Source organism: Zea mays, chromosome 9, assembly GCF_902167145.1.
Source record: "Zea mays cultivar B73 chromosome 9, Zm-B73-REFERENCE-NAM-5.0, whole genome shotgun sequence".
NCBI classification, from domain to species: Eukaryota; Viridiplantae; Streptophyta; class Magnoliopsida; order Poales; family Poaceae; genus Zea; species Zea mays.
In genome coordinates, this window is record NC_050104.1 from 142,987,446 (window position 1) to 143,008,644 (window position 21,199).

At 52.7% G+C, this 21,199-nt stretch overlaps 1 protein-coding gene and 1 pseudogene across 1 annotated transcript; both read left to right on the forward strand.

The window, feature by feature from the left end:
• The first annotated feature begins 11,221 nt into the window (after positions 1 to 11,221).
• LOC100283511 (spliceosomal protein) lies at positions 11,222 to 19,139 on the forward strand. The gene is made up of 5 exons (NM_001156411.2): positions 11,222 to 11,416; positions 12,028 to 12,200; positions 12,899 to 12,992; positions 13,392 to 13,468; positions 18,714 to 19,139. Exons 1-5 carry the CDS (start codon positions 11,344 to 11,346, stop codon positions 18,996 to 18,998), a joined length of 702 nt encoding a protein of 233 aa, NP_001149883.1. The 5' UTR covers positions 11,222 to 11,343; the 3' UTR covers positions 18,999 to 19,139.
• LOC103639251 (uncharacterized) lies at positions 13,475 to 18,707 on the forward strand (annotated as a pseudogene).
• Positions 19,140 to 21,199: the final 2,060 nt, after the last annotated feature.

The window sequence follows — 21,199 nt, forward strand, 5'->3', positions numbered from 1 at the left end:
GGGCTGGGGAGGGGGGTGCGCCGAGTTGAGGTCGGCCCCCGCGTGGGCGGCGGCCCGCTCCTTCACTCAGTGATCGAAGGGAAGGGCGGCCGTCGTCCGTGGCGCTGGCAGCTGTAGCGTGCCTGGCTTTCGGGCGCGAGTGGCTTCGGAGCCGCTCGCGGTGCCGGCATCCGCCACGGCAGCTTGAAGAGGTTCTGCTGCCGGCGAGATAGCCGGGGCCAGCCGCGGACTGACCTCCAACTCTACGGCCTTCTGCCCGTCCTTGCCTTACGAGTTTTGGCATGGGCGGGGGCCTCCTGGCAGCGGCATCTAGCCTGAGGTCAGCGTTGCCGCTGCTTGGCCCCTCGGAGCAGAAGTCGTCGTAGTCGCCGCTGCTGGAGCAGGTGACGGCGCGCCATCCGTCGGCCTTCCGTTGCTCCGCAGGCCTTCCCCCTCGGAGTGGGGTCGTTCGTACCTGCGGAGGGGGAACCGGAGTTCCGTTTGTAATGGCATCTCGAATGCCGGTGTTTTTTGTTCATTGCGGCTGTCGGGGCCTGAACATGTATGTAATTTCGGCACGGAGCCGTGTTTTTTCCTCATTTTCGAGCACTAAGTCTCGCCTGTTGATTATCTGAACCGCTTTACCAAGCATGAGTCGCCCCGTGTCAAGGTGACGGGTGAGGTATCCGTATCCCGGAGGCGTAGGAATCCCTCGGCCCGTTCGGCCTTGTTGTCTGGGGCTCCTCTAGCTTAGTTGAAGAGACCCCTCGGCCGCCCTTCGATGGACCGAGGCCAGGGGTAGCGATATCAGTATGAACAGAGGCGGAGTTGGCTCAAGAATGGGAACCTGGTTGGCCGGAGCCTAGTTGTGTTGTCCGTCAGTGGAGCCGACGCCAAAGTCGATCAGCCGAGGCCTCGGGTCGGGCTGGCGCCCTTGGAAGCCGATTGACCGAGGCCCCAGGGGTAACCGGTCGAGCCGCCTGCTCGGGCCGGATTCCCGGAGGAGTCCCTGGACCGCGTCGCCGTCCGAGGCTGGGTCGGACTTTGCTGAAGACGTCGTCGATGCCGAGGGTGCTACGGCTCCCTTCAGCGTGAAGACCCGAGCCTGCAGGATCAGATCATCTTGTAGCGTGTGCTTTCTGCGGCCGCCGAGGCCAGAAAAACACACCCTCGCCGCGCTTGCGAAGCTGCGTCTTTTTTCCTCTTGTTTCGAGCATCTGGACTCTGTCGGTAACAGGGATGTTTGTGTGAGCGAGAGTTGCTTCTCGCGGAAGGGACGAGTGAGGTATCCGTATCCCAGAGGCGTGGGAATCCCTCGGCTCGGTTGGCCTTGCCGCTTACGCGTACTTTCACCCGTCCATGAGGCCCTGTCCCCGACTTAGTCGAGAAAGCTTGAAGGACTGCTTTGGCAGGAGAGCTTCCGAACGTGAAGACTTGTTCGGTCCACGGAGTCGCTTTATCCGAGCGCGAGTTACTTCTCGCAGAAGGTGATGAGTGAGGTATCCGTATCCCGGAGGCGTGAGAGTCCCTCGGCTCGGTCAGCCTTGGCTGCTTACGTGTACTCCGTCGTTTCCAGGATCCGCTTTCCGAAGTAGTCAAGAATCACGAAAGAAATCCTGCTAAAAAGAGATCCTTTTTCGAGGAAAAATTTGACGCAGTGGGGGTCTCCCCCTTTTAGCCCCTGAGGGAGGGTCGGGCTTTGCCGAGGCTAGGCCGACCCTTCCTTGACGACTAAACTTTGCGTGGGTGCGAGGTATATGAACAACTTGAAAACATCTTAAGGGTAGAAGCGACGTAGTTGTTTGATGTTCCAAGCGTTGTCGTAGATCTCGCCTTGATTGTTGGCCAGCTTGTATGTTCCGGGCTTCAGGACTTTGGCGATGACGAATGGCCCTTCCCAGGGGGGCGTGAGCTTGTGCCTCCCTCGGGCGTCTTGCCGCAGCCGAAGCACCAGATCGCCCACCTGGAGGTCTCGGGACCGGACCCCTCGGACGTGGTAGCGTCGAAGGGACTGCTGGTACCGCGCCGAGTGTAGTAAGGCCCTGTCCCGAGCCTCCTCCAGCTGGTCCAGCGATTCCTCTCGGCTAGCTTGGTTGCTTTGATCGGTGTAGGCCCTCGTCCTCGGGGAGCCGTATTCCAGGTCAGTGGGCAAGATAGCTTCAGCCCCGTAGACCAGGAAAAACGGCGTGAAACCCGTGGCACGACTCGGCGTCGTCCTTAGGCTCCAGACCACCGAGGGGAGTTCCTTCATCCATCGCTTGCCGAACTTGTTGAGGCCGTTGTAGATCCGAGGCTTGAGCCCTTGTAGAATCATGCCGTTGGCACGCTCTACTTGCCCATTCGACATGGGATGAGCCACGGCGGCCCAGTCCACCCGGATATGGTGATCCTCGCAAAAATCCAAGAATTTTTTTGCCGGTGAACTGGGTACCGTTGTCGGTGATGATGGAGTTCGGGACCCCGAAGCGATGGATGATGTTGGTGAAGAACGCCACCGCCTGCTCGGACCTGATGCTGTTCAGAGGTCGGACCTCGATCCACTTGGAGAATTTGTCGATGGCGACCAGCAGGTGCGTGTAGCCCCCGGGCGCCTTCTGCAAGGGACCGACGAGGTCCAGACCCCATACAGCGAAGGGCCAGGTGATGGGTATCGTCTGCAGAGCCTGAGCGGGCAGGTGAGTCTGCTTCGCATAGAATTGGCACCCTTCGCAGGTGCGGACAATTCTAGTGGCGTCAGCCACCGCCGTTGGCCAGTAGAAACCTTGTCGGAAAGCATTCCCGACAAGGGCTCGGGGCGCTGTGTGGTGGCCGCAAGCCCCCGAGTGCATTTCTTGCAGCAGTTCCCGACCTTCGGCGATGGAGATGCATCGCTGGAGGATGCCCGAGGGGCTGCGATGGTAGAGCTCCTCTTCGTCGCCCAGCAAGACGAATGACTTGGCGCGTCGTGCTACCCGCCGAGCCTCGACTTGGTCGAGGGGTAGCTCTCCTCGACGGAGATATTGCAGGTACGGGGCCTGCCAATCTTGATCTGGCGTGGCCCCGCTCTGCTCTTCCTCGACGTCCAGTGCCTCGCCCTCGGGGGCCGAGGGTACCTCGGGCTGTGCCGAGGGTACCTCGGGCTGAGCCGAGGGTAGCTCGGGTTCGGGCGCGTCGTCGAGCTTGACGGAGGGTTGATGCAGATCCCGGGAGAAGACGTCCGGGGGGACCGTCGTTCGCCCCGAGGCTATTTTAGCCAGCTCGTCTGCAGTTTCGTTGTAGCGCCGAGCGATGTGGTTGAGCTCGAGCCCGAAGAACTTGTCTTCCAGGCGCCGAACCTCGTCGCAGTAGGCCTCCATCTTCGGGTCGCGGCAGTGGGAGTTCTTCATGACTTGGTCGATGACGAGCTGCGAATCACCGCGGGCGTCGAGGCGTCTGACCCCTAGCTCGATGGCGATCCGCAATCCGTTGACCAGAGCTTCGTACTCGGCCACATTGTTGGACGCCGGGAAGTGGAGGCGCAGCACGTAGCGCAGGTGCTTCCCGAGGGGTGAGATGAAGAGCAGGCCCGCGCCGGCTCCCGTCTTCATCAGCGACCCGTCGAAAAACATGGTCCAGAGCTCCGGTTGGATCGGAGCCGTTGGCAGCTGGGTGTCGACCCATTCGGCCACGAAATCCGCCAACACCTGGGACTTGATGGCCTTCCGAGGGGCGAACGAGATTGTTTCGCCCATGATTTCCACCGCCCACTTTGCGATCCTGCCCGAGGCCTCTCGGCACTGGATGATCTCCCCCAGGGGGAAGGATGACACCACAGTTACCGGATGAGACTCGAAGTAGTGTCGCAGCTTCCGCCTTGTCAGGATCACAGCATACAGCAGCTTTTGAACTTGTGGGTAGCGGATCTTGGTCTCGGACAGCACTTCGCTGATGAAGTAGACCGGCCTCTGAACGGGCAATGCATGCCCTTCCTCTTGCCTCTCGACCACAATCGCGGCGCTAACCACCTGAGTGGTCGCGGCGACGTAGATCAAGAGGGCTTCTCCATCCGCCGGGGGCACCAAGACAGGCGCCTTTGTAAGGAGCGCCTTCAGGTTGCCGAGGGCTTCCTCGGCCTCAGGGGTCCAAGCGAAACACTCGGCCTTCCTTAAGAGGCGGTACAGAGGCAGACCTCTTTCGCCGAGGCGTGAGATGAAGCGGCTCAGGGCCGCGAGGCATCCCATGACTTTCTGTACACCTTTTAAGTCCTTGATGGGCCCCATGCTGGTGATGGCCGCGATCTTCTCCGGGTTGGCTTCGATGCCTCGCTCGGAGACGATGAATCCTAGGAGCATGCCTCGGGGCACCCCGAAGACACACTTCTCAGGATTGAGCTTGACTCCTTTCGCCTTGAGACATCGGAATGTCACTTCAAGGTCGGTGAGGAGGTCGGGAGCCTTCCTTGTCTTGACTACGATGTCATCGACGTAGGCCTCGACTGTGCGACCGATGTGTTCGCCGAACACATGGTTCATGCACCGCTGGTATGTCGCGCCCGCATTCCTCAAACCGAACGGCATGGTGACAAGCAGTACATGCCGAACGGCGTGATGAAAGAAGTCGCGAGCTGGTCGGACTCTTTCATCCGGATCTGGTGATACCCTGAGTAGGCATCGAGGAAGGACAGGGTTTCGCACCCAGCGGTGGAATCCACGATTTGGTAGATGCGAGGCAGAGGGTAGGGAACCTTCGGACATGCTTTGTTGAGACCAGTGTAGTCTACGCACATCCGCCATTTCCCCCCTTTCTTCCTCACAAGCACAGGGTTGGCAAGCCATTCGGGATGGAATACCTCTTTGATGAACCCTGCTGCCATTAGCTTGTGGATCTCTTCGCCAATCACTCTGCGCTTCTCCTTGTCGAATCGGCGCAGAGGCTGCCTGACGGGTCGGGCTCCGGCCCGAATATCCAGCGAGTGCTCGGCGACATCCCTCGGTATGCCGGGCATGTCCGAGGGACTCCATGCAAAGACGTCGGCGTTTGCGCGGAGAAAGTCGTCGAGCACTGCTTCCTATTTGGGGTCGAGCCCGGAACCGATCCGGACCTGCTTGGTGGTGTCGCCGCTGGGGTCGAGAGGGACGGCCTTGACCGTCTCCGCTGGCTCGAAGTTGCCGGCATGGCGCTTCACGTCTGGCACCTCCTTGGAGAGGTTCTCCAGGTCGGCGATGAGGGCCTCGGACTCGGCGAGGGCCTCGGCGTACTCCACGCACTCCACGTCGCATTCGAATGCGTGTTTGTACGTGGGGCCGACGGTGATGACCCCGTTGGGGCCCGGCATCTTGAGCTTCAGGTAGGTGTAGTTGGGGACGGCCATGAACTTCGCGTAGCATGGCCTCCCTAGTACGGCGTGGTAGGTTCCTCGGAACCCGACCACCTCGAACGTCAGGGTCTCCCTTCGGAAGTTGGAGGGCGTCCCGAAGCAGACGGGGAGGTCGAGTCGCCCGAGGGGCTGGACGCGCTTCCCAGGGATGATCCCGTGGAAGGGCGCAGCGCCTGCTCGGACGGAGGACAGATCGACGCGCAGGAGCTTGAGGGTCTCGGCGTAGATGATGTTGAGGCAGCTGCCCCCATCCATCAGGACCTTGGTGAGCCTGACATTGCCGACAACGGGGTCGACGACGAGCGGGTATTTCCCCGGGCTCGGCACATGGTCGGGGTGGTCGGCCTGGTCGAAGGTGATGGGCTTGTCGGACCAGTCTAGGTAGACTGGCGCCGCCACCTTCACCGAGCAGACCTCCCGGCGCTCTTGCTTGCGATGCCGAGCCGAGGCATTCGCCGTATGCCCTCCATAGATCATGAAGCAGTCGCGGACCTCGGGGAACTCTCCTGCTTGGTGATCTTCGTTCTTGTCGTCGTCGCGGGCCCTGCCACCCTCGGCGGGTGGCCCGGCCCTGTGGAAGTGACGCCGAAGCATAACGCACTGCTCGAGGGTGTGCTTGACGGGCCCCTAATGGTAGGGGCACGGCTCCTTGAGCATCTTGTCGAAGAGGTTTGCACCTCCGGGGGGCTTCCGAGGGTTCTTGTACTCGGCGGCGGCGACAAGGTCCGCGTCAGCGGCGTCGCGTTTCGATTGCGACTTCTTCTTGCCTTTCTTCTTGGCACCGCGCGGAGCAGACGCCTCGGGGGCCTCTTGCGATGGGCGGCCCTGGGGCTGCTTGTCCTTTCGGAAGATAACCTCGACCGCCTCCTGGCCAGAGGCGAACTTGGTGGCGATGTCCATCAGCTCGCTCGCCCTGGTGGGGGTCTTGCGACCCAGCTTGCTCACCAGGTCGCGACAAGTGGTGCCGGCGAGGAACGCGCCGATGACATCCGAGTCGGTGATGTTGGGCAGCTCGGTGCGCTGCCTCGAGAATCGTCGGATATAGTCCCGGAGCGACTCCCCCGGCTGTTGCCGGCAGCTTCGAAGGTCCCAGGAATTCCCGGGGCGCACGTATGTGCCCTGGAAATTGCCAGCGAAGGCTTGGACCAAGTCGTCCCAGTTGGAGATCTGCCCCGGAGGCAGGTGCTCCAACCAGGCGCGAGCAGTGTCGGAGAGGAACAGGGGGAGGTTACGGATGATGAGGTTGTCGTCGTCCGTCCCACCCAGTTGGCAGGCAAGGCGGTAGTCCGCGAGCCACAGTTCCGGTCTCGTTTCCCCCGAGTACTTCGTGATAGTAGTCGGGGGTCGGAACCGGGTCGGGAATGGCGCCCGTCGGATGGCCCGACTGAAGGCCTGTGGACCGGGTGGTTCGGGCGAGGGACTCCGATCCTCCCCGCTGTCGTAGCGCCCTCCACGCCTGGGGTGGTAGCCTCGGCGCACCCTTTCGTCGAGGTGAGCCCGACTGTCGCGCCGATGGTGCTCGTTGCCGAGGTGGCCCGGGGCCGCAGGCGCGGTGTTGCGCGTGCGCCCGGTGTGGACCGAGGCTTCCCGCATGAATCGGGAAGTCGCGGCGTGAGGCTCCGAGGGATATCCTTGCCTTCGGGAGGCAGTGCTCTCGGCCCGTTGGGCCGCAGCGCCTTCCAGGAGATTCTTGAGCTCTCCCTGGATTTGCCGACCCTCGGTGGTTGATGGCTCCGGCATCGCGCGGATGAGCATCGCTGCGGCTGCCAGGTTCTGACCAACCCCGCTGGATGCGGGCGGCGGCCTGACCCTGACATCGTTGGCGACGCGGTGCTGGAGACCTTGGGGCAGGTGACGTATTTCTCCGGCCAGGGGTTGGCCCACCCATGCCTGTCCGACGTCCCGACGGATCGGCTCAAGCGCTCCTATTCCCTCGTTGAGCCTGGCCTGCGCCTCGCGGACTTGCTCGAGTTGTGGGTCGTAACCCCCCGCCGGAGCGGGGACCACAGCTAGCTCCCGTGGGATGTCGGCGCGAGGCACCGGCCTAGGGAGATCACCGTCCTCCGGCATGCCAAGATGGTTGCCTTCGGAGGGATCCCCTAGCTCGATGTGGAAACATTCGCGGCTTGGGCCGCAGCTCTCGTCGCCAAGGCTGCGGCTTCCGTCGGAACAGTCGGATAGGCAGTAGTCACATGCGGTCATGAAGTCCCACATGGCACTGGGGTTGCCAAGTTCGGAGAAATCCCAACAGATGCTGGGATCGTCATCTTCCTCAGACCCAGAGGGCCCGTAGGTTGAGACGTCCGTCAGTCGGTCCCAAGGCGACCGCATACGAAACCCCAGTGGGGTTGCACTCGCCTCAATGAGAGCGCCCGCCAAAACGAGGTCGTTTGGCGGGTTGAGGTCGAGTCGAAATGACGCAAGATGGGAGTTAGTCGGTACCTTTTGGTCGACGAGGAGCGACGTAGTCACATCGGGGACTGGTTGCACCGTCATCTCAGGTACGAGGGCGACGTCCTGCAGGCTTTCCGCGAGCGCGCCGGCGTCGTCTTCTTGCTCGGAGTCAGCGTGTCGCGGGGGGACGGCGCCTGCCTCCGTCTTGAACGCGAGGTCGACGTCCGGCGTGCCTTCCGTCGGGGCGTCGGGGGCGTCGATTCGCTCGACGGCCGACGAAGCGCGGCCTCCCGCCTGGCCTTGACGGCCCCGCCTCCTCCTCCGTTGGCGGGGGAGAGAACAGAGCGAGCCCGAATGTTGCTCTTCCACCACGCGGGGAAGATGTCGTCGATTCCGCCGCCGGCGGGCGGGTTGTCGGCCGCCATTGTCGTTGTCGCGCGGCGGTGGAAGAAGTATCATGTCGTAGCTGCCGTCGAAGGACATGAACTCCAGAGTCCCGAAACGAAGCACCGTCCCGGGCCGGAGAGGTGGCTGAAAACTGCCCATCTGGAGCTTGACGGGGAGCTGTTCGTCAGCACGCAGCAGGCCCCTACCTGGCGCGCCAATTGTCGGCGTTTCGAGACAGGGGGGTCCCTAAGCCGACGAGTGAGTTTGCTGCGTGCCCCAGCCCAGATGGGTCGAGCGCGTGGGCGAGCGCGAAGGGGGGAGAGGCGAGGTGGCCGGAGTCGAGCGTGAGAGAGGTGGAAGTCCCGCGGCCTTCGTGTTCGTCCCGCGCCCAGGTCAGGTGCGCTTGCAGTAGGGGGGTTACAAGCGTCCACGCGGGTGAGGGAAGCGAGCGGCCCCAAGAGAGCGCTTGTCCCGTCCTCGGTCCCGCGCGGCCAACCTTCTCTAAGAAGGCCCTGGTCCTCCCTTTTATAGTCGTAAGGAGAGGATCCAGGTGTACAATGGGGGGTGTAGCAGAGTGCTACGTGTCTAGCGGAGGGAGAGCTAGTGCCCTAGGTACATGCCAATGTGGCAGCCGGAGAGATCTTGGCACCTTGCTGGCGTGATGTCGTGGCTGTCGGAGGTGCGTCGGAGCCTGGCGGAGGGACAGCTGTTGGAGCGGTCGAGTCCCTGCTGACGTCGTCCTGCTTCCGTAAGAGAGCTGGGGGCCACCGTCGTCATAGAGTTTGTGGAGCGCCATCATTGCCCATCCGGCGGAGCTGGCCGGATGGGACGCCGGTCTTGTTCTCCGTGACCCGAGTCGATTCGGGGTAGGATGATGATGGCGCTTCCTGTTGACGTGGTGGGTCTGTGCCCTAGGCAGGGTGACGTGGGGGCTCCTCCGAAGCCGAGTCTGTCTTCTGTTGCCGAGGCCGAGCCCGAGCCATGGGGTCGGGCGAGGCGGAAGTCGTTCGGCCGAGGCCAGGGCGGAGTCCGAGCCCTGGGGTCGGGCGAGGCGGAGTTTCGTCGTCTTCAGGGTGTTAGCCCGAGTCCGAGCCCTGGGGTCGGGCGGAGCGGAGTTCGCCGTCTTCCGGGTCTTAGCCCGAGTCCGAGCCCTGGGGTCGGGCGGAGCGGAGTTCGCCGTCTTCCGGGTCTTAGCCCGAGTCCGAGCCCTGGGGTCGGGCGGAGCGGAGTTCGCCGTGGCGCCTTTGGCAAGGCCTGACTGCCTGTTAGACTCACTCTGTCGAGCGGCAGCGCAGTCGGAGTGGCGCAGGCGGCGCTGTCCTTCTGTCAGACTGGCCAGTGGAGCGGTGGAGTGACGGCGGTCACTTCGGCTCTGCCGGGGGCGCGTGTCAGGATAAAGGTGTCAGGCCACCTTTGCGTTAAATGCTCCTGCAATTTGGTCAGTCGGTGTGGCGATTTAGTCAAGGTTGCTTCTGAGCGAAGTCAAGGCCTTGGGCGAGCCGGTGATGTGTCCGCCGTAAAAAGGGGGGCCTCGGGCGAGACGGAAGTCTCTCGAGGTCGGCTGCCCTTGGCCGAGGCTAGGCTCGGGTGAAGCGTGATCGAGTCACTCATGTGGACTGATTCCTGACTTAATCGTACCCATCAGGCCTTTGCAGCTTTATGCTGATGGGGGTTACCAGCTGAGAATTAGGCGTCTTGAGGGTACCCCTAATTATGGTCCCCGACAGCATCAAAGCCACGGGATCCTGAATTGCTAAGGGCTTGTTCGGTTAGCTCTCAATCCATGTGGATTGAGTGGGATTGGGTGGGTTTAAATCCCAAGCAAGTCAAAGTTCTTCAAAAAAAATTCCAATCCCATTCAATCCATGTATAATGGGAATAACCGAACAAGGGCTAAAATGGAACGATGCTATATTTATTCTATGCAATATCCAGACGACATTTTCGCATCTGGGCGAACATGAAATTCGTGATGGCAGGGTACCATCTGAATAAGAAACCACATACTACACTACTATATTATTCATGGCGTCTGAATAAGAAACCATGTATACTACTTACTTAATATCAAAATTGAGTGTAACTTGTAGTCTGGTGGATTAGGGTTAAAATGGACAGATTTGAAAACGAAAACTTAAGTTTGAATTATGATCATATATCACGTCAATCACTCAATCAGTACATTCTAATAAGGTCACGTATGCCTTGTCATGCTGTAACTTGCTGGCGACTGCACGTGCACGGCATGCCTAACTGCTGATGCGCAGCGCCTAGGACGAAGCTAGAATCATAAATAGTATTTATAGCTGCATCAGTTTAAACAACTAGTTTAAAGTCGCAGTGAACATAATCATGAGCAGCAAGTATCAACACACTGTACCCTGCTCCTGTCGGGCGGTGCGAAGTGCGAGCATCCGGCATAAGGTTCGTAGAATAATAATGAACTCGCTCAGTCGCTCTTGGTCTTGGATTTGAACATGCACATCCATATCCATTCTTTGATTTGGTTCGATACGAGGCATAAAATTCTTTCTAGGCGCACGTTCATTCTTCGCTTTGGTTGTTGGTTCGAGTCAAAAATAAACCTTCCTTTTTTTTTACCAGCACCAGGAGCCTGCAAAGTTTGAACGAACGAGCAAGCATGCATGCGGATGAATCCAATTCCGGGCATCCTTCCAGATGCATGAGGTTGAGGAGATGCTGCTGTCCGGCGAGGCGAGTTATATCGACTGGTCTGTTGCAACGGTGACCGAGTTATATCGACGGAGTGATGCATGGATCGACGAAGCGAACAGCCAGCTTCCAGGAACGCTGCATGGCCTCTTACTAGGCTGCTTTGGCAACTGGTCTCTTGCAATTGTTTGAGCAACACCTAAGTCTGAATGTCTGATCATGGTCATATTGCTGATGTCAAATAGACAGATGCTTCAGTTCCGTAACCCATCCTTCTCCGCAGCAATCTGGTTGGTCCAGAAACCGTTTCCGAAGCCAGGACGCTATTCGGCCCAGAACTATTCCGCCCACAACCCACAAACAGGCCAGCCGTAGTGTCCCAGCCCCAAATACACAGCCTAGGCCCACCTATTCGGACACACCAGAAAAGAGAGAGAGAGAGGAAAAGAACCCAACACGCTCTCTCGCGCGGCAAGAGCTTCCCGGCCCGAAACCGAAAGCACCACCACCACCACCACCAATCTCTGCGTTTTTCGTCTGCGGCGGCGGCGGCAGCAGCGGAGGAGGTAGACGAGATGCTGTCCGCCGACATCCCCCCAAACCAGACCATCTACCTCAACAACCTCAACGAGAAGGTCAAGAAAGAAGGTACCGCTCTCATCCGCCTGCACACGCCTAAAAATTCCTCCTAAAACCCTAGGTTCTCGATCTGGGAATTTGCTCGGCGTCGCGTCGCTCTAGGATTCGGTTAGCTCCGTCGTGTGTGCAGTTCAGAATCGATAGGTTCGGAACAGATAGATAAATGATTCAGTGTTCTGAGATTTTGGCTGCAGGCACAGTTCGAGATTGATAGGTTTTGATTATGCTTTAATAACTATATGTCTCTCTCTCACTGGGCCATGTCTGCTTTCGACATTAGGGTCTAGGGAGAACTCTTGCTATCTGTATGCCAGAAATCCAGTGGCATATTTAAGCGCGTTTTGATCCACTGGCTCGGTAGAAATTCGTTAAATCCTTGCCTTCTTCCACAGAACAAGAACATAGCGCGTTTGCCGTGATGGCGTACCGACGACCCAGCTCAAAAGGTCTGGGGTGTAGTGTCGGTTGTACTGGGGAGTCATATGTGTGGCCGAGTAATATCCCTGCCCAGTGACCAAAGCCTCCTAAATGTGTTCATGAATACGATGTCTTGATTTTGTTTAATCAGCATCAACCATCGTTTTGTTCATTGCCGAAACGTGTGATTCTCTTCCGCGCAGAGTTGAAGAGATCGCTTTATGCCCTGTGCTCGCAGTATGGAAGGATACTGGATGTGGTGGCTCTGAAAACACAGAAACTGAGAGGGCAGGCATGGGTGGTGTTTAGCGAGATTACAGCTGCTACCAATGCTTTCCGTGGATTGCAAGACTTTGATTTCTACGGCAAAAAAATGGTAATGCATCCTTATATTATTTCCGTGTATTGCAAGACTTTGATTTGTACCTGGTCATTTGGTTTGGATGTTTGAGTATAGCAATATCCTACTTTGAGTACCGAGCCAGACATTATTGTATGGTAGGCCTGCAAAAGTTTATGTTCTGCAATTTGCTCCGCAATTTGTTGCTCAGTTGAGCATCCATATGTTGTCGAGACTCGAGACATCCAGTGACACATAATAACTGGCCAGTGCTGAAACAGAGAAGGATTACCTTTCTCAATTCTTCTAATGAATTCCATAGATTGATGGTATAGGCGCACATTCTTCATATTTTATAGGATATTTTCACTCGTTTCTTCTTATATCTAAATGAAGGGCGGGCCTGGTGCAGCGGTAGAGCCTACCGTCTGTAACCGGAAGGTCCCGGGTTTGAGCCCCGGCCTCTGCATATTATGCGGGTAAGGTTTGGCGCTGAAAGATACCCTTCCTCGGACCCCGCACATCTTATATCTAAATGCTAAACAACCAAAAGACATCCTTGTCTAGTGCTCTTGGTGCAGCGTCTTGTTTCTTTACCTTTAAATAAGGTCAAACACATATTTTTCTTACCCTCTGATCACATTATTTTATGAATTCAGGAATGGAGGCTTAATAATATGTGCTGTCATGTATGAGGTTCAGAACTAACTTTTTGTTTTTTCTTCCATGTACAGCGAGTACAATATGCAAAAACAAAATCAGACTGTATTGCAAAAGAAGATGGTACTTATGCACCTAAGGAGAAAAGGAAGAAGCAAGAGGAGAAAGGTAATTCTAATTACATGGTTCAGCAACTGTATGCCAGATTCTGGTTTGTAACAAGGTCTGGCGTTCTGATGCTAAATAGCCTTCAGTACCATATGCAATTTTAGGGACCTAAATTCTTAATTCAAGGATGACTTCTGTTGTTTCGTATGTGGGAATCTGTTATTATTCCATGGACATGTGGTTGGACAGCTAGCTAGTAGTTGGGCAAAAGCAAGCAGTCCTGTGTTACATTCTATTTCTGCCATAGTTCATATATTGAACTTATTTATCTCTTTGCCCATGGCTCTATTTGAGTTATGGGTTCAGGACTTGATTTTGTTATCCTCTATTTTTTACGTTTGGAATGTTGAGAAATTTGCACTTGCTAGTTTTTCAACTTACCACTTGTTTCTATTTTAGCTGCTGAGAAAAAACGACGAGCAGAAGAGGCACAGCAAGCTGGCCCCAATGCTGCTGCTGCTCAAAGCAATGGAACTGTAAGTTTGCTTCTGCTTTAGAACCCTATTTCCTTTTAACTGCTGTTTTCATGCATTATTATTTAATAAGGCTGTCACAGACTCACAGTGCTAGTACAACAGTTGTTTCATTGCATTACCGAAATTTGCCTATTATACTAGGCCACTTATCTGTCCTTTGTGAGGTCTCATGTATTTTAGTGCTGCATTTGCTATAATAAAGTTTATATGCCCATGTACATACGAAGGTGGATATGGCCTATCATTATGTGATTAGTTTAGTTTTATGTTCATAATATAAAAAAACTGCATATGCATTTCACGTAAGTCTTCTATTGCTCAGTAGTTTTTTAAAAATATCTGAATGACCTAGTGACACGGGTTAGGATTACAATTGTTCTGACAGTGATAATAAATGTCTTTCCAACCTACCTGAATGGGTTTACACTAGATTTTATGCTTTGCTTTTAGAGACCAACTGTAAGTATAAAGGCTCACAATGTCATGATCTGACTGTGTTCAAGCATTTCTTATGGCCTATTTGGATAATGTAGAAAACTTTGGTATCATGAAGCTATAGTTATAAGCCAAAGACATGCAAAACCACGTTTTAGAAAAAAGAGGTCTCAATAGAATTTCCAACAACAACATCAACAAAGTCCCAAACTAGTTGGGGGTAGGCTAGAGTTAAAACCCAATAAAACACAAAAGTTAAGGTTTGGTCATAACTGTTTTCCTTGCACTCCTATTCAAGACTAAATCTTTGGATATGTTTCATCCTTTCATGTCTCCTTTTGTTGTCTCTTCCTATGTCAACTTCGGTCTTTCTCTTCCTATTGCTATAGCGCATTATGATCTCACTACGCACCGGTGCCTTTGAAGGTTGTCGTTGTGCATGTCTGAACCATCTCAACTGATGTTGGACAAGCTTTTCTTCAATTGGTGCTACCACTATCACGTATATCATCATTCTGGACCCGATCCCTTTTTGTATGCCCATAAATCCAACACAACGTACACATTTTCACAAGACTTTTGCTAAACATGACGTCTTTTTTAGGCCAGCATTCTGCACCATACAACATATGAGATGTAATGTCCTATACAACTTGCCTTTTAGCTTCTGTGGTACCCTCTTGTCATAAAAAAGGCCAGATGCTTGACGCAACTTTATCCACCCCGCTTTGATTGTATGGCTAACATCTTCATCAATATTCCTGTCTCCAAAACTACAAAAAATACTGGTTCTGACAGTACCATAGTCTTAAAAAATATAGTATTTCTCCAAAAAGGGTAGATCCAGTGCCAGAGGCTACCACATGAGCGTGGTCAGGAGAAGGGATAAACCAAGACAAGCCTTCCCCTGCAAATACGGAGAGGATGCTTCAAACCCGCAACCTGGTGCAGTGTGACAGCTCTCACCACTGCACCAGGTCTGTCCTTCATTGAATTTCTCCAATACTTTGATAATACTATCTTGTCACTGCAGTAGTCTTGTGTCAACTTTTGTTGAATTTGACCTTGTGGTTGTTTACTATTGCTTCCTTGTCTAAGATTCTTCCCTTCTACAATATAGAAAGGTTATTTGACAAGATATAGCTCAGTCATCCTGTTCTTTCTTTGAGCTGCAAGTTTCTGGTGAATTTAATAGTGTTTGCCCTGACAGTCTCACTTGGAACTCCTCTAAATAAGTAGTTTAACTAAATTGCTAATTACTGTCATGGTTGTCATTTTATTGTCACTGCAGTAGTCTTGTGTCAACTTTTGTTGAATTTTACCTTGTGGTTGTTTACTATTGCTTCCTTGTCTAAGATTCTTCCCTTCTACAATATAGAAAGGTTATTTGACAAGATATAGCTCAGTCATCCTGTTCTTTTTTTGAGCTGCAAGTTTCTGGTGAATTTAATAGTGTTTGCCCTGACAGTCTCACTTGGAACTCCTCTAAATAAGTAGTTTACCTAAATTGCTAATTACTGTCATGGTTGTCATTTTATTTGTAGTAGTTTCTTTTTCTTTTGGCCATTCTATTTATTTTTAAGAGTAAATTTCACCGGTGGTCCTCAAACTTTTGTCGAGTTCTCATCTAGATCCTGGCACATTCAAATTGCACATTCAACTCCCTAAAGTTGTCTTGAATTCTCATCTAGGTCCTGGTACTTTTAAATTGTGCATTTAGCTCCCTAAACTTGTTTCATCTTCTCATACTAGTTCTAGTACTTCCAAAATACACACTTAACTCCTTCAACTTGTATTACTGTACCATCTCAGTTCATCCCCATTCCCCACACTGCATCACATGTGCTCACCACATTTGTGTGGCCACATCATGCTGTACCGTGTTCATCCACCCACAATGGTGTAGCGCATGGAGGGATGTGCAGACTTAGCTTCCTAGGACCTGCCATGGTTGTTAAAACGGTAAAACGTTATGAACCAACTTTTCAACGTTTAAACGTTTAAACGAACGTTGAAACGTCTTTTCAGACTTGACATAGAATTTCAAATATAGAATAAGTTCATACATAAGTTGAGTTCACAAACCAAACAACATTAGCATAAGTTCAACCACACAACACAAGTTACAACTTTCATGTATGATTAGTAACCATCATCGAACTCATCAAGATTAAGACCATGAGCATTTCCAAGGTCATCTCTCTTCACAACAGCAACATCTAATTCCATTTCCATGACTGCATTGAAAATGTAACACTTAACAGGGAACCAACAGAGTATTGTCCATTCCCCATTTACCAAACAAACCACCAGCGCTGCAGATATAAAAAATTATACACTACGTAACTTTTATCTCCATGTCTCAATAGTCAATACAAGTATACAACCAGAAAAATAATGAGGACAGACATAAGTCAGCTAGAAAGAATGGAAAAATGACCAACTATCCCAATGAAATATCAACACTAAACCCTTGCAGGGCAAGTAGGAAGTGCAGAACTCCGAACTCTCAACCAAAATTCGCTATAGAATCAGAAGAGGATGCGAGTGGGGACCTTCCAGACGACGGGTCGGACACCAGTACTTTTCCTGCACGCACCGCGGCCTTGAAGTCGGAGAGCAGGTGTGCCCGTATCACCGCCCCGGCGCCCTCGTCGTCATCCTCCTCCCTTCGGCCACCACCCACCCCTACGGCCTGCTCGTACGATGGCGGCGGCGGTACGGGAGAGGCAGTAGCTGGCGGCGGCAGCGGCTTTGGGGGTGGCGGCGGAGGGAGGAGGGAGGAGGGGGCCGGCGGCGTACCTGGAGGGCGGTGGAGGACGGCCGACGGCGTCTGGCTTTGGCGGCTCCTGGGCGCGCGCGACGGCGGCTGGAGCACAAGCGTCTGGGTGGCTGGGCGCGATGGCGTCTGGCGGCGATGGATCAGCGGCTGCGCGCGTTGGATTAGCGGCTAGGTAAAGGCCCATTAGGCCATTAAGGCCCACGAACGCTATGAGCATAGAACGTCCATATAGCATAGAACGTCCAGAACGGACGTTCTACGCAGTTTTGGTAAACGTGCGGATGTTTTATCTACTAATCGCGTTTTAGCGTTTAAACGACGCTTAATCGTCGTTTAAACGACGTTTTAATAACCATGGGACCTGCTACGCTGCTTGGCTGCCCTTGTCATTCTTGCCCTACCGCACGTCCCAGCTGAGTCTTCGCCAATGTGGCCCCCCTCGATTCTGCTTGACTCGCTCCTGCTCCATCCCATTGTGACACCAGCCCCCGCCTCGCAGCAGTCACATTCAACACCAACACCGCACCCCCTTCATCTCCCCCACTGAGTAGGAGCTCATGCTCATTCTCACTATCTCCCCATACTCTATTGCTCACTCTCCCTCGACAACAGCAAGGCCATCGCTGTAGCGTAGTAGGGCGAGTGTAGCACATGACATTGCGGGGTGCCGTGGCAGGCATGATATAGCCTAGCATGGCAACGTGGCTGCAGCACCACACTGACGATGCAACATGGGCAGGTATGAGGTAGTAGGGCGAGCATGGTGGCATGGTGCAATGCTACATGGCTACGTGAGTAAGGATTAAGGTGGGCATGTTCGGTGTGGTGGATGTGAGGATGGTGCTGTGGGGGTGGATGGACTATAATGGTAAAATAATACAACTTTGGGGATCAAAGTGTTCAATTTGCAAGTACCAGGACTGGAATTAGAATGTGGGGCAAGTTTAGGGAGCTAAATGCGTAATTTAAAAGGACCAGGACCTAGATGAGAACTCGGGACAAGTTTAGGGAAATGTGCAATTTGATATTACCAGGACCTAGATGAAAATTCGGCACGGCAGTAAAATTTACTCTTTTAAAATAAGAAATCAAAGTGGAACGCCATCCTTTTTTTTTTAATAAAGTTAGCAGATAGTACTTTTGCTTTTGTACTTCCAGAATTCTTTTTGCTCTAACTCCTGCCACCTGGAAGGTAAGGACAGGCCTGCCACTGATTTGGTAGAATTAGGTTATATGTTAAAAGATTTAGATAAACAATACCTGTTGGGTTCAGAGCTGGGCATAAAGTTGTTAAACATCAACATGTAGGTGATGTTAGACGGGGTTCCTAGGGAAAAAAATGGAGTAGAATGCACCTGCCCATCTACAGGTCACTCAGTTCAACCACCAACGTTTAGTTGTAGCAGTGGTGACGCGAATCTCAGTGGTATCGTTGAAAGATTCAAGGCATCATTGGCTGCTTATGCATTTTGTCTACAATAGTAAAGTTCTCTTTGAGTTTTATTGTTCTATGTGGTCAGTTTGAGGAACGGATGGTGGAAATGAAAGTGTTATCTGCTTACTAAGGTGTTTGTTAAGTAATCTGAGAGTGAGAGTAGTCTAAGAAAACCTCTTGTGTTCCCATATTTAATTCTGGTTTAGGTATATTAGCTCACCCATGTGCTGATAAAGTCTGCTGTCATATGATTTCTCCCAACCGTTAAGCTCAAGTTAATGACTCTTCACCTTACATGATGTGGATTTAATGGGAGATTAGTTAGTAAGATATCATATCCTTCCGTTGGTCCAATAGCCTTACTGAATGGATCGTCATCCTTATGTAGAATAATGTACCTGAATTGAAACAGGCTTAATGTACTTAATAACTTCAGATTATCACCTCGCTTTCATGTAGTTTCATATGTCAAAGACTCGAACTAACGAAACGTCTCTCACTGAAGTTCTATAATCTGTAATCTGTACCTCTACCTTACCTTGAGTGCTAGTTTCTTCATTAACTGTTGAGCTTCTTTGACGACTTGTACACAGGGCTATCAAGCGTCTCGTCTGGGCAAGGCTTCGCAGGAGCCACCTGCTCCTCCGAACAACATCCTCTTCATCCAGAACTTGCCAGACCAGACCACGAGCATGATGCTCCAGATCCTGTTCCAGCAGTATCCCGGCTTCCGGGAAGTCCGGATGATCGAAGCCAAACCAGGCATTGCCTTTGTGGAGTTCGAGGACGACGGCCAGTCCATGGTGGCGATGCAGGCTCTCCAGGGCTTCAAGATCACCCCGGAGAACCCCATGGCTATATCCTATGCCAAAAAATGAGAACCCTCGCGGAATCCCTGTACCCAATACCCATAATATTTTCCGTTCCGCCTTCCGGAATCGAGCCACAGTATCTAGTCTACTTTCCGGCCATGTATTTTTGGAAAGCACTTGCTTAATTTAGAAGTTAGACTCTTGCCACTTTTAAACCGTGTTTGGTGCTCAGTCTTTATGTTGAGCCTGCTTTTGCTCTTGTCAAGTCTGGTATTGTGCCTATATATAGGGCTGTCTCGATTATCTGCTGCCTACAGTCTACAGTGGTAGAAGTTGGGCTGGGCGGGTCATGGTCGTATCTCTCGCTTGAAGGCGAGGCGAAAATCATGGCCACATATCCTTCCACCTGGTCAAGGTGTACATATGCCGATAGTATATTGCCGGAATCAGAGGTGTCGACCCAGTAGTCGCAGGCATGATTGTTGAACAAGTATTTCGATCAGTAGTGGGATGGTTGGCTTCGTGGCGACCTTTTTTTTTTGTCTAATGGAATGGGAGGCGTGCAACCTTCCTTTCCCACTATTTGGCCATTATGGGATTGCTGTTGGGTCTTCGTGGCCCTCAATTAGGTTTGTGCATGAGTAGCTTTGAAGTAGATGAATGAATGAATGTGCGTGTGCGCCCATGCATACTGCGTGTTCGACTGTTCGCCGTAGATTCGTACGTTCTGGCTTCGGCCGGCACGGCGGCCACTTTTTGTGGGCGTGCGTCTCTGTTGGTGGTGCTCACACCCGTGTAAGCGAGGCTACTGTGCTGGTCTTATCTGGTTGGAATAGGTGGGCGGTTGGGTTGGCTTGAGTTTTGTTGGGGCTTGTCGTCGCTGGTCCTGCCGCCGTTCTGTTGTGGCGAATCAGGCATCAAAATCTTGTAGCCTTGTGAATAGTGATCCTTGTCGTGTAATGCGCGGGAGGGAGCGATCATGTGACGCATCTTTTGCCCCCCCCCCCCGGAGGATTTATCTCTCCATTTGCTGTTCATACTGACGGTAGCGCGGTAGTAAATGAAAGTTTCGAGAAAATAATGCCGCCCAGTACTACGTCATGGCGAAGATGTGCATGGAAAGGTCGGGCATCGGTAGCTATAACTGCTCTCTCGGGAGGATGAGGATCGTGGGGAAGTTCCTTATCTATCTATATATAGTAGCATATAATCCACCAGTTAAAATTTTGTAAAAATCATCCAACCAAATCATTCTACATTTATAACTTCTATTAAATCCATTAAATAAGTTGGACCCATACTTAATATATCATAAAAACTAATGGTTCAGATATAACTTTTATTTCCATTATTTGGATCATGTCTTATCTCCGTCGTCCCCTCCCTCTTCAGGCCCGCACTCATGCAGTCGCTATCAACCCTTCTCCTCTTCCCTTTCCGGATATTAGCGTTAGCTAGTGAAAAAACAGCGAGAACATACAGAGCATGAAGAAGCGCCCCAGTCCATGAGAGAAGGAATAAAAATAAGCAGTTTAATTGTCTCTATTCCCATCCGTGACATTGGAAAGGAAGGTGGTGGAAAGAATATAAAAATCAGCGCGATGATGTCGCTGCGAAACGACGCAGCGGTAGATAATGACTGGTGCCAAGGATACGGCACCCCAGCTATTTTAAAAGCCTGGTTAGGAGCAAAGACACCGGAAAGGAATGCAGGACTAAAATCACCTTCCAACTAAAATCTTCTTGCTATTCAATTTTGACCCCTTCAATTCCATCCAGTATTCGTGCTACCAGAAGTCCTAATCAGTAATCACTCACGAGAATTACCTTTCGACTTGATGCACGGGCACGGCAGTAAATGGGTACGCGCGCGATCACAGGCTTCGTTAGCCAGTTCACATGCACCGCGCCAGAGCATGAAGAAGCGCCCCAGTCCCCACTAAAGATGGCAATGGAGACCCGATTCCCGATTCCCCGTAGGGAATTTCTCTATTAGGGGATAGGGATAGGGAAGTTTCTTCGCCCACGGAGATGTAAATGGGAGAAAATTCTCCCCCGATGGGTAAACGGGGACAGAAATGGAGAAGCATTCCTCATCCCCGTTCCCCGCGGGGACCCGTTAAACTTACATGTGACAATATTTTTATGTAATAGTTAATGATAAGAATAAAAAATTACCTTGTCAAGAGATCACCCGTTGTACAAATACATTGATTTTAATGCGCACATAATGATTTTTTACATCTAATAATGTGTATGAGTGACAA

What these genes read in the sequence shown, in the direction of transcription:
- LOC100283511 (NM_001156411.2), top strand. Translation starts at nt 11,344, where the DNA reads ATGCTGTCCGCCGACATCCCCCCAAACCAGACCATCTACCTCAACAAC. An exon ending in GAAGAAGCAAGAGGAGAAAG is followed by an intron (nt 12,993 to 13,391) that starts GTAATTCTAATT and finishes TTTCTATTTTAG; the next exon opens with CTGCTGAGAAAAAACGACGA. An exon ending in CTGCTCAAAGCAATGGAACT is followed by an intron (nt 13,469 to 18,713) that starts GTAAGTTTGCTT and finishes ACTTGTACACAG; the next exon opens with GGCTATCAAGCGTCTCGTCT.